The 13,431-nt window shown below is 42.8% G+C and overlaps 1 protein-coding gene across 2 annotated transcripts in view; it reads right to left on the reverse strand.

Annotated features, from left to right (window-relative positions):
* The window catches only part of rtn1a (reticulon 1a), a 17,577-nt gene that overhangs the window by 3,582 nt on the left and 564 nt on the right, over positions 1–13,431 (reverse strand). Inside the window, exons 2-3 of one of the 2 annotated variants that reach the window (XM_020591088.1) lie at positions 6,776–7,471; positions 5,615–6,301 (exon numbers count right to left, since the gene is read on the reverse strand). In XM_020591088.1, the coding sequence (XP_020446744.1) occupies positions 5,615–6,301; positions 6,776–7,471 (1,383 nt within the window). Of the gene's footprint in view, positions 1–3,509; positions 3,841–5,614; positions 6,302–6,775; positions 7,472–13,431 lie in introns of those variants that run through there. The other variant, XM_020591089.1, reaches the window with a different exon arrangement.

Below are 13,431 nucleotides of genomic sequence, written 5' to 3' on the forward strand. Positions count from 1 at the left end.
CTACGTCTCATCTGTTGGTACCGACACCTGGAAATTCTTCATGCCACACAGGGAGGCGAACAGAACTGGTACATTAATGTGAAGTTTTGTGCCTGTGAAAAACAAAGAATCAATGCTGAGGTCTCTGAGGTGTCTCAGTCTTCCTCTCTAAGCTGTCCACCCACCCGCCTGCTCTAATTTTAGCAGTGGCGCTGTGAACAGCATAGTGATGACGGCCATCTTTACTCTTCCACTAAAAGGCAGCGTATGCCAAAGAGGCAGGCTAAACCTGGGTGGTGAAAGAAGAGTCATTTTGACTAAGTGAACCTCAGCTACCCACACACTAACTGTTCTTATACTGTAAAATAACATGTATAATCTGTTTTCTCTTATCAGTAACCAACATTGACTTTTCATACCCTCCTATCAAATCAAAGTCACTAATATTTCAGAAACAGTGGAAGCAGGATCATTGGGTTTCAGCTGCTGTACATGCACCACTCCCCACAGAAGCCATTGTTCCTGCCATAACTGACGGTGTCCATGTGGCCTCCTGATTTGAATGGCTATGCTCGCACACACAAACACGCACAGGTGCACATACAGTAGGTGTAACAACACAGACACATCAGCAACAGACAGCTCTGCTAGAGAGGCAGGTGCTGACCGGCAACAGTGACTGTGCCTTGTGTTGTGCTGCACCAACTGCACGCAGACTCAAAAGCTTTAGCTAGTGCAGTAGAAGCATGTACTGACCTGCGGCAGAGGCAGCTGCTTTATGCACAGACAAAGGAAGAGCACTAATGTGGGAGTCCCCCACGTGCAGGATGGGCAGGGCCACAGCCACACCGGCAAATCGGCATCTGCTTGAGCAGGGGGACTGAAGGAGGGGCATGTCTGTGGGGTGCGGTTGCCAAAGAACCACAGTGCAATCCAGTACACATACTAACATACATACACTTGCTCTCTGTTAGCTGAGGCTTTTAAGCACAGCCCCACAGACACATGACAAACACAACCAAGCAGCCCCTAAAATAATAGTCACTGTATCAAAGAGGAAAACAGAAGGAGTCCTTTGTATATGTAACCAATGTATTGTATGATTTCAGTAGCTAAAGATGAGGCCAAAAATGTAATATAAATACTGTAGCCTTATTCTACTGCCCCATTAAAATGCTTCGGTGGCCAGGATCTGCCGAGCACCTGTCTGATGCAGTTACCATAGTTACTGTGCTCCATTTTCTTCCCACCACTCATGGGGAGAGGGAGGAAGGGAGGGACCGAAGGAGGAAGAGGGAGGGTGAAGAGAGTTCCTTTGGGAACAGAGAGAGATTCATTTCCTTCAAATCTGGGGGAATCAGTGCCGCATAATGTGTCTGCACACCCTGACACACAGCCTGTTAGTTGTCTGTATCATCAAATGAGAAAAGGGTATAAAAAGAGTTAAAGAATATTAAGAGATAGTGTCACATTACAAGCTCAGATTGTACCCAGTTTGAGTGCCAGTTGGTGCGGCATTTAAATTGTCTACATTTAATTAGAAAACCTTAACCTAATATTCATATAGGGCACCGAATAGAGAAAACTCAGTAAGGTTTCAACAGTAAACTAAAATAAAACTATGGATAACGGTTCTATGTCAGGTGTTTTGAAGCTACAGAAGTTAAATCCCAATCACAGTACTGGACACAGGATGCCGAATCTGAGCACAGAAGCAATCCAAATGTTTCCTGCCAAGCTCTGTTTGTTGATATGACTCTTTCCTCTGATATTCTACACACATGCTGGGCAAAATCCAAGGCAAATGATTAACACCAGTGACAATAATATGACTCCCCCTCCCCTTTTCTGTAGTGAAACTAGGCCTGGCCTTATTAAATCACTGAAGACATCCTTGCGGCCTCAAACAAGCCATCAGCTAGAGTGACCAAACATGCAATGGGACTTTTGCTGCCAACAGTCTTTCACAGCTGAGATTCAAGGACTTCAGTCTCAGACCTGGAGCTGACTGCTTCAAAAGTCAGTGTGAAATGACATTACATTAATGACCTTTAAGGTTTCAACCATCCACCATCTTTAGTGTATTTCCACAGCTTGATTCTTCTCTCTCCTGTATATCACTGAACTAGTTTCAACATTATTTTGTGTGTATTGATATCATACTGTTATGACAACAAATCTGAACTATCCCAAAGTTTGATTATCAAAGACAAACTTCTGTCAACTATCAAATAAGCAAAACGGTTGCTCTTCATCTAATCATCTCTGTAGTTCGGTCACACTTATTGGCACCAATTATACATATGTACAATAAACATTTAGACATAATATAATTTCATTCGATTGACAAACAGACTAGAGAGTATGTGTTTTGTCCTATAGTGTACATTTGAGAACCTGTTGGCTGGAATTATGAATTATTTGCCAAGTATATCATACATGCATGACTCAGCTTTGGATATGCCATCATTGTTGAGTAGTGGCAGTGAGTCAGCATTGTGCATATGTAATGAAAATGACAAAACAAAAAGGTAGTGTAGGAGCATTCAAGAGCAGAAAATAAATCTGCTCAATTTCATCCTTTGCTGACTGTATCAGCTGAATTTGATGTTTACTTATGTTGAGGACAAATCCCATCAGATAAGCTACTATGTTACACCATCTCAGACACTCGTTTTACATGGATTATAACTCTGTAGAACAATAAAGAGATTTATCACTGACAAAACTGTACTTCCAAAATCAGGGACTGTTACAGTCTTTGTTAGGATACACTAAGCAACAGAGGATGCCCAGTCATTCACTTCTATTGCTTAGACAAATCTAAAAAAAATGACAGATGACAAACCACAACCTGTGTGGAGGAACAGTCACCATTTTCTCTCTTAGTTCCTTCTACAAACCCTCTATGCTATGGAAACAGAGGATGCTCTTCTCTGGCCCAGTCTCTGCAAGGTGCCATGGCAGCTACAGAGACAGGGCTGATGTAATCAGGATGGGTGTGCCCTGGTTGCCATAGAGACAGTCTGTCAGTGTTGCCCGGATGTTTCGAGTGCCTCGTTACACAAAAACACACCGTACATGATAAAAAACAGCTCCCCTGCACGGTTGCACAGTGGGGAGGGTATTAACAATGACACGCCTTAGTTCACAACACTGGCATCCATACTGACATGCAGCCAAAACAGATGGCTCTCAGCACGCTGTGGTGTATGCTCTTATTTTCCACAACACCCACAAATGTCTCTCACATCCTATCTGTTTTTTTTTTTTTTTTCATGATGGACACACATGCAGCAGAAAGGATCTGTCATCAGGGTGTGTCCATGTGAAAGGAGGCGCAGGTAAACAGTACTGTTTGATTCCCACATGACAGACAGAATTAGATGACAAACATACACATGCAAAACACACATCAGGACTACACACCCATAGTGTCCTGAATAGTTAACCTACATGCAGAGATAACAGTCCTCTCACATCACCAAGACAGACAATTGATGAATAAATCACAGTAAACACATCAGTACCCTGGCCCTTCCAGCTGCTCCAGGAGCATTCCTTCTTGGTCACGTCTGCAGTGGCCTGCATGCTGGTGTTCAGTTATGTTCCTGTTCTCTCTCTTTCTCTCTCTCGCTTTCTCTTTGTGGTCTCCGTTTTCTTCTTTGTCCCTGTTCAGTAGCACTGACTCCCTCACTTATCCCAGAAAGACATGAATGGTAGAAAAGGATGCAGGAGAGAGGCTGAGATGACACAGAGGGAGGGAGGGAGGGAGGGAGGAAAGGCTTCCAAGGCGCTGCTGGCTCGCGGAGCACACAGACTGATGCTGTGGAGTGGTGCTGGCTAAAACGGACGGGAGCAGGGAAACTGCGTATGTGTGTATCTGTTTTTTCATGAAAGTAAGTTCTTCTTCTCCCCCCCCACAGAACAATACTTAATGTTATAGCCAAAGATCCAAATAGATGTTTCCACTATGACTCACTGAGAACTGAAGAAACAAAGTGCTTGTATGTGAATAATTCATTACGACAGACACTGTGCATTACATCACTATGCTCCTTATTTAGCGCCTTCAGGATGCATTTGTGCAAATGAAGCATACGGTGTAGTCAGCACCGAGCAGAAAACCATTCCTTCATAGTTTGATGATATAATTTTACAATTCAATCAGAGCCATTAGTTGTCCCCCACCCACAGACAGCCACGCCTCACACCTTCTGCTCAATAGCAGCCTTGACAGGTCTCAATGCCAAAAAGAAAGAAAAAACAAACAAAACAAAAAAAAACAAGATTTTTCTAAACCAGACTGCACATGCTCCCCTATCAGGGTTGCTATGGCAACTGGTGTGGAAGTGCACAGACTGATGAAAATGGTATCTGCTAGTCTTTAACAGAGCAATGATGACAAGGGTGCACTCTGCCCTCTGGTGGTGGAGAAAAAAACACTCGTGACCTGCTTTTTAGCATTTCCAGAACCTTCTGACAGTCACAATAAACAAAGCAAGATGAGCCCTTTCAGCAGCTTTACAGTCCTGTAACTAAATATGTAATTATTTACATTACTTAGTCATCACTCAATTTGACCAGGAAGCATCAGTAATACGCTGTGACTATTAGGAAATAATGGGACACAGAGAAACCGCTGTAAAACAGTATGCATTCAGACATATTACTTATAGCTCTTCTCTTTAAGTGGGGGTGTGGCCCTGTTTTGACATCATAAGATTATGTAAACCCGTTTTTACAAGGACAGAAAAATCAGCCAATAGAAGTGAAAATCCTCATGTCATCATCAAACATGCAGCTTAGATGGTAGAAACCCCTGCTGAATGCTACTGGCATGTAGGTCTTATCTAATCACAGGATGATAAAGCGTGATGTACTGTAAGCTGCAGATAATGTCAAAATACCAAAAGAGCTTTGTAATTTTACAATTTGTTCTGCTTCATTTGAAAGCAGAGAATAATGTTAAACAGCATGGGTGTTGAGTTTAAATCATCATGCACTGTCATAAATATGGATCTTTGCATTCTCACTCCACCTTATTTTTTTTTCTCAAATATACCACGAGGGGGAAGCAGACCTCAGGAAAGTACAACACAAACACTTCCCACGCACCCCTGGCGCAGACAGACTCTCAGCAGCGGAACATCCCATCTCTCTCAAACAGTCCTTGTTACTTTCCTGGCCTTGTCAACAAAGTGCAACAGCGTGGCATGCAGATTGCTACCAGGAGGTAAAGAAATACAAGTAGTATGTTAGTAATTTGATCTGAATATGTTGTCAGTGAAGTTTTTGTCTGTAAGTATGACAGGGAAGGTTTCAAACTAAACACACATGCAACATCTCTCTCACTCAAGCCCAAAGACTCATCATTAGCAGACACAACATTACCTGTTCCTCAAGCTGGCCACATTGTCTGGAAAGCCAGTACTCATGACAGTAGTTTATAAACCAAAGTGACACCACTGCAATAATGGACATATTACTCGCATATTTTGTGAAATCCTAATATGAAAGTATTAAGAAGCAATAGAAATGTTTATTGTCCCAGTATTGTTCAGAAGAGAACCATGTAACCCTTAGAAAACACCAACTTCTGTGTAATGAGAACATCAGGATTTAAAGGACTAACCGTTTTGTTTGTTAAAGCCCTCCAGAAACATTGGTACAGCAGGTTTCCCTAGGTCTCCCTTGCCCTCGTCGGCGTGCTTGTACATGTCGCCCGGCTGGGGCTTCTCCAATCTCACCTCTGGGGGCACGGCAGCGGTGGGGGGCTTGGGCTTGCCAGGACGATCCTCTTCAATTTTCACTGGGGTCTTGAACTTTTCTGTGATCAAGGGCTCAGCTGGCACAGCTTCAGCTGGATGGCAGGGAGCAATGGCACTAGGAACCAGGGGAGAGGGAGGGCTGGCTCCCTTTTTGGGGCCACTGAAGCCCTGCTCTCTCTTTGGGCTCTCTTCAGATGCAGACTCGATGATGAGGTCACTGTCAAGCTCTGCCTCTCTTTCCTCTCTCAGAATGCTGTAGGCTGTGGGAGGAGCGTGGTTGCCAGCCAGGCCATACCCACCTTTGGCAACTGGAGGACTGTCAAAAGGGTTGTTAGGCTGGCTGAAAGCAACTTTGCTTTTAGGCAGCTGGGAAAATGGGTTGCTACTAGCTTTGGGAGGCTCCTCAGACACCAGCTCGATCTCTGAGTCTCCAGACTCTGCACTGCTGCCATCCTGCTCCCTGCTGCCGGCCTTTGTGCCAGGATGGCTTTTGGAAGCTGCAGACTTCACTGTGTCCGTGTTGTATGTGTCACAGGAAGAGAATTCTTTTTCTGCTCAGAGAGAAATACAGAGAAAAGTGGGCATCAGTCCTTATTCCCATTATAAATGCATATATACAGTATTTGCACATTTAATGCTAGAGTAGTGGCATGTAACTTTTGAAAGCTACTGTTGCTACTTTTATGCTACACAGGCTCATTTTAAAGACAAAGACTGAAATTGTGCTACATAGAATATACATCTGACACAGGGGTGGGCACTATGGCAATATACAGGTTCCTATATGATTTTTGTGACATGATAAAGTTTATAGAGTTGTCAGGTATTTCATTCACTTGATTAGACCAGCAAAGATATTGGTTATGTTTTTCTTTAAACAGTTTCCTCACTGATTTTCCAAAAACTGTACTATCTTACCATATACATTAGAACAACATACTGTATACCACCACACAGTGATGGAGGATTTGACTGATATCATCCACTCCTATATCTAACCACAGGTGTTTGCATGCTGTGCCTACGTGTCGGGGAAGCACTGGGAGTGGATGCAGGGCTGTCATCCTCTGGCTCTGATAGCGTCACAGTGGGAACCCCCTGTAAACCCACGCTGAGGACGTTTTCACGGTCAGACACACCGACTGCAGAGGGATGTTGCTGCGGCTCGGCTGTGGCAGCTGGAGACTTGGTCTCGGTCAAGGTGATCTTCACTGGGCTGGCCGTCTGCAGGGTGCCACCCAGGTTTCTGTAGGAGCGGTAGTCTGGCAGCTCTTCATCAGATGGCTCCTCCACATAGGGGAAAGAATGGGAGCCTAGTGCTGGACCTAGGTTCTCTTCTTCCTCCTCATCATCTTCATCTCTTCCAGGGTTCTTGTCTCTGTAGCTGCCCAGTAAGTCACGCCCCTGGTGTTGGTCATGGTGCTCATCTCCATGGCTGATGTCCATGTAGTTATAGGATTCGGTCTTATCTGAGCCCAGCAGAGATTTTGGCATGTCATCGACCAGGCTGGAAGTCATCCTGGTGTTGGAGCTGAAGCTGTATGTGTCACTGGCGAAGTGGTCCAGGCCAGAGGAGCCAGAGGAGGGCTTGGAAGGCTTCAGATCATCTGAGAGGTAGGTTGTTTCCCGACCTGATGGGAAGCTCTGATTGGACAGCAGGGACGTGTACACATCACCATCATCATTCATAGGCTTCCTGAACAGGCCAGACATGGTGTCACCTACAAAGACCAACAGAGCGATGTGAAGCTTACTGAGGATAGACAGAGAGAACTGATGAAGAAGAATGACAGCACTCTCTGAGTCATGTGATCAGTCAGCCCAAGCCTTAGCTGTTGATAAATTAAAATATCCAGTTAAACAAAGCTGTGCTTGAGATGCTTATGCTGGTAGGGGGGCTCAGACTGTGCAGATCAGTGAGGCAGCAGTAACAGAGGATAGTTGTACCCTGTGCAGGACAAAGGGGGATTGTTCGGTCTGCAATCACCAATCCTACACCTCCCCTGACAATTACAGTGCTGGTATTCAGTTGTGTGGGTCGTATGCTGTCAAATATCACTCAAAATCTCACTGGACAAATTGTTACATAATTGCAGGGAAATGATAAGGACGCTTGTGTTACAAAACAGGAAGAGACTATTTATTATTTTAAGCCAGAAGGTCAGAAGTCAAGGTCAAGTGAAAAATTTAGATTTGTTGACTTTGTGTCCAACTTCCGGTCTAAGTTGTGCATCTCCACCAACAAACACACACTGCCTCATATACATGCACAACAAGCAAAAAGCATAATTCCCACATACAAGCACATGCTATATGACATCTATGTTAATATTTTTGTTGTGCTATGTACAAGTCAGAGTTACACTTCCACAAACCGAGCTCCTCCTCCTCGGGCAGCGGTGGTGTTATAAATAGCATGGGCCCAGCTGCTGGGCTGGATAAGAGAAGACCTACATAAAACAACAGCCTAAGGGTTAGCTCTGGGCGATGCAGGCTAAGTGACAGAAGACCCAACATGTCAGGACATCCCGTCCATATCTTCACTTCCTCTAAAAAGCCCCACCATGCTTTCCTTCTGCTGTCCTTCTCACTGCTGCTCCCTCAGTCATTAACAATACATCATACTGCAGTATAATAGCACAAACATTACACACCCATGCTGGGACATGGGGGAGGAAAAGTAAAGCAGGTCCATATGCTCTTAAGCTGTAGGTTATTTTGTTAATAATATCTGAACTGCCTATGGACATCCACATTATGGGCACAGCTGTTCAGTTCAGACATGACTGTCCTTGATGTACTGCAAGTGAGCAGGTATATAATCATCCTCTTAGTATACTACCATCATATAGTTCCTATCAGCCATTGCCCTGGCAACACTGTCCTAAGCTAAAACTCACAAATTTACTGTTCAAATACCTACTGTGCATAGGTAGGCCAGAGCCAGTACAAAGTGTGAACGGAGGTCTCTGGAACTGTGAACTGCCAGTAATCCTTTTGACTGTGGGTGACACACCCCCTCTCTTTTATCACCCTAGTCTACATAACAAAACTCACCAGCAGTTGCATAAGGCATCTGTAACAGTTAAGAGGCTGGATGCCTTTCGTTGACAGCCACAATGGCAGTTTCTCTGAGAAGCTTCTTGTCAAAGTTGGCATTTTGAATGCTGTTCATCTGGCATAGCACCCACATGCTAGAAAAAAAAAAACCCAAAAGGGTGAAACAGAAGGATTGCTGCACTCAGATGGGATTGGATGTGGCAACAGAGGAATTTGCAGCTCACACAACATAATCAGGTCACTGAAAGGATGGTGCAGTTAAATAATAAGTCCTGGTTGATGTCTGTGCAGGGGCAGTCCTTTCGTTTTCCTCTCTGCAGCCATTGCAGCTCCAAAGCTAATGCTGCCTTACAATCTGTGCTATGCCAAGGCATGGGCTCCTAAGTACTGGGCTACAGCCCGAAACATGTGAACACAGATGATATCAAAAGAGCCAGAATTACAAAATGAATATATTATCACACTGAAAAGAAGGGTTTACTGAGCTGCATGTGGGACTCTGTGCAGCAGGGTGTACACCCTTGTCAACACCGTCCAATGAACCAATGCAGTTATTAAATGTGGACTAAACAAAGTCTCACTGTTTCCAGAGGAGAAGCTTCTGGTTCCACAGCCCATTACAACAACAACCTCTCACTGACTTTGAAAGGCACAATCACCTTCAATTTGCATGATCCAAGCATGCACCATAGTTTGTCCTAGCAGCATTTTCACTATATTTTGAAGCATCTGTTAATCCACAGCACTGTAACAATTCCAAGACTCCGTCCAGGACCTTTTCAGATGTGGTGTTACCTTTCAGGGGTTCTCTTTCACACCATGACCTTGTGGGAAACAGTCCATCAGGACACTCAGTGTGCTCTTCTATCAAATCAATTTGTGCCTTTGATGTTAAACAATATGCTGTAGCTTCATTATTTTAGATATAAATGTCCATTTTACTGAGAACTGTACAATGGAAAAGATAAAAGATTGAAAGATTTTTTTAAAAGAGCTTGATTTTATAAACATGATTTTGTAAATGTGTACAAAAAGGCTGACTTGGCTAATATTTGATTCCTATTCGGAGTCCCCTTACAGTACTTTTTGTCATAATTTGACCCACTCTTAACAATCTCCAGGTTTAAAAGCTTTGGTTATGATGTTTATGATTATAATGTATTCATGTCAATAAAGAAGAAGAAAATGGAGAGACAGGCTATACTGAGAGTGGAGGTACAACAAAACTACTAGCAGCAGGCAACAGGAGAACAGCTATGCTGAGGGATTCAGCTGCTCTGAGCAACATTGATCCTAGACAATGAGGACACACAATTACTGTAAGAATGTCAGTGTATCCACTCTTCTTTAAAAAAAATCCCCAAAGGCCGCACAGAATAAATGTTGTTGCCGCAGTGGCTTTTGTCAAAGATAAATCAATCTAGAGACAGTTTAAATAAAAGTTAATTTGCCACCATTCACATTGTGAAGCTGTGGTAGGTGCAATACTTCTCTTCCACTGTATTGATCCTATTTTTCTTTCTTGGATTTTATGGCAGTTAAGGTGGATCTTTATGGATGAATAGAGAGGATGTGGAAGGATCCAGACTGTCTGTAGGCTGTCCATTTTGGGTCAAAGCTGTCACTCAGTGGGACTTTGGATTTACTATATACATGTAAGTACAAGTCCATTTACCACTGGCATTTTGTTTTCATTGTACAGACAGAAGCTGGCATTAAAGAATACAGATGCACGTAGGCATGCATAAGTTATAGTAACCTGCACACAAAAAAACTGATATGGACTATGCTGGTGTAAGTGCTTTTGCTGATAGCAGCTCTAATCCCATGAGCAGTTTTGCAAACAGGCTAGAGAGCTGGACTGAGGCAGAGAGACTGTAAACACAGCATCATATTTCACATTGTCTATAGGCTAAACATAGGGCTCAAAAAGCATTTGAAATTATGATTTATTGATATAATGATGGGAGTAATGCTTTGCTGTTGTCTGTGCTATTGTTTTGGGGCTTGGTCTGTCACATTTTTATCTGCCCCTTTATTCCACAGCATTAGCTAATTGGTCCTGGAGATGAATGAGATTGTAAACCTGACAGGTAGCACGTAGGATGAGCACTTAGACCCAGATCATTCTGGAAAGCAGACACACTTGTACTGTATATCTGGTCCATACCTTAAGTTTTAAAATATTACATAAGGTGCTGGACAGCACATTTTTACCACAGTAGCTAGTGGATGTCCATGCAATCAGTGGCTTAAACCAGGGAGCTCCTTTGCTGACCATTGACATCTTAAGTGCCTTTGTCAGAGTTATCTTTGACAAAAAAGGACAGCTCTTTGTATTTCCCATTTTTCCCTGACAATCCTGCCATTTGAGCTATTGTCCTCATCACAGCCGTTCTTCTCTCCCTCCTCTTCCTCTTCCACCCCTGTATTATCTTGCATCTTTATCATCTACTCCCCACCCCCCCAGGAACAGGAGAAGAGCTCTCACCAGCTAAAGGCTCAAAGGCACAGTGCTGGGTTATGCAGTCCAGTGGAGACTTAGTAGACTAAGTGCTTCCTCTCTCTGATGGCTATAGAAAAGGCCCAGTCTGACATATGCTGCCTCATCCTTGTCACTGATGATATGCTGAAATAAAGAGCAAGTCCAATTCACCTATTGGGGCTGGATTGCTGGAAGACATTTCTCATGACTGATGCTCTGATTAAGACAGGAGTTTGTTGGAAAAAAGAAGGATGTTACAATGATATGTCACTGTTTGTTTAACAATAGGCACTTAGTTGTTTTAATCTATGTTAGAGAACATTAGACACATCATCTGTTAAAAACAAACTTGACTGTGGTCTTCTCACAGAAAATAATACAGCAATATCTTCCACAACTTTCTTTCTTGCCTTCGTGCCTCTTGAAACATTAACAGGATGGGGAACTAACTGTGTTGTCTGTGATCCAAGGCTAAGGTTCTGCCCTGAGGTAATTTAATACATCTGAAATCATCATTATCTGGGTCCTGTGGGTAGATCACTGTTGTGAACAAGATTTAGGATAGGCACAGATCAATTACTTAGAGAAGCAATTCTAGACATCTTGAAGAGATACTGTTTCACAGGTCACAGTGTTCAAATGCCAGACTTCTTTTCTATCCTCAATAAAATAATATTAAGCTTCCCAAACTCTAAATATTATTTTGTGATTTTGATTTCTGCAGCAAAGCAGAAAAGGAAAGTGTGAGTGAACTGTTACAGAGGGGGTAGCTGGGAGTGAATGCATTTGACGATGATCACAGTAGACTATAACATGTTTGGTTAAGAGGAAAATGTCCAATCTGGTCTGTTATTTGTGATGACATCTACAATGTTCCCACCAAGAATTAAGTGACATAGTGAATTATTTCACTGCTATGGACCCAGCTCAGTGGGAGTCACAGCAACAAGAGACAGATATTCTTTCCTCTTCTAGGAATCAAAACATAATCTGGGTTTGTATGTGTTTGTCTGTGTGCACCTACACAAGTTTGAGCTTGTCTGGCACACTATTATGAAAGTCGAGCATGTGCTTTGTTTACTTTTTGCTGAAAAGTGCAGTAAAACACTGACTAGCCAGATCATCATCTCACATATGTTTTATTCTGATTGCTTTAAGAGGATAATTATTAGCTGTTGCAGGTTATGTCAGTGTTGCACTGGCTTTTCCCCTCATTGATCTACTTTCAATTCAAATTCTATTTCTCAAAGAATTATATTCCAAGTTATTCATTCAGTAATGCTCTTGCACTTAATGTATATACAAAAGAAGTTTTTTCTTGTATTAAACCAGCAGCAAACAGCAAAATGAGAAAGCCTGAGCAGCAAAAAGAAGAATCTAAGCAGTGGATTATTTAAAAAAAACATCATCTCATGAATATTTCAGTGAATTCGTAAATGAAAGTGCAGGGCGCCAGTTTTGCTGGCCAACAGTGAGCCCTCTCTCTTCAGGATTAAAAATAGCACCATGAGCAGAGCTGTGCTAAGGACAGTGACGGACATAGAACTGAGGTCTGCATGATGTTCCCACCAAAACACTGTCTCCAGCTTACAATAACAGCCTATAAAATATCATCAAAGAAACCAAAAGCGGGATGCAGGAATCCTACATCATGCATGCTACATTTTACTTCAGGATTAATAATACCTTTTGGTGAAGTCTCTCTCTATTGATAAACTGTAGGACTGAGTTATTTTTTATCCAGTTACAGGCTTTCTTATCATCACCTGCTGGTTCTAATACTGATAAGCCATGTAAACAACAAGCTATTTGTTAATGCATGCTGCATCTCAACTGACCCCTCCCTAAAGACTCAAATCTAATCAGCCAAAGAACTGTGTAGACTAGTAGGGGAAAGCCTGGGTCATAGCCTGTCTGATGTTTCATGACTATCAAAGGCTGGAACTGCAATTAATCAAACTTAAATTTAGCTGGGAGATGTTACAAATTATTCCTTTCAGCATCGCTGTTGTGACAGCTGCTAACCTGCTCATTCTTTGGAAGTTCTCGCGTGTATCTTTGTTTCGATGTTTTCAAACCCAGAAGTTTCTAACTCAGCCGACAGGACGTCTGTTGTCACGCTTAATCTGTGACAAA

Source organism: Monopterus albus, unplaced genomic scaffold (assembly GCF_001952655.1).
Source record: "Monopterus albus unplaced genomic scaffold, M_albus_1.0 scaffold13.1, whole genome shotgun sequence".
NCBI lineage: Eukaryota > Metazoa > Chordata > Actinopteri > Synbranchiformes > Synbranchidae > Monopterus > Monopterus albus.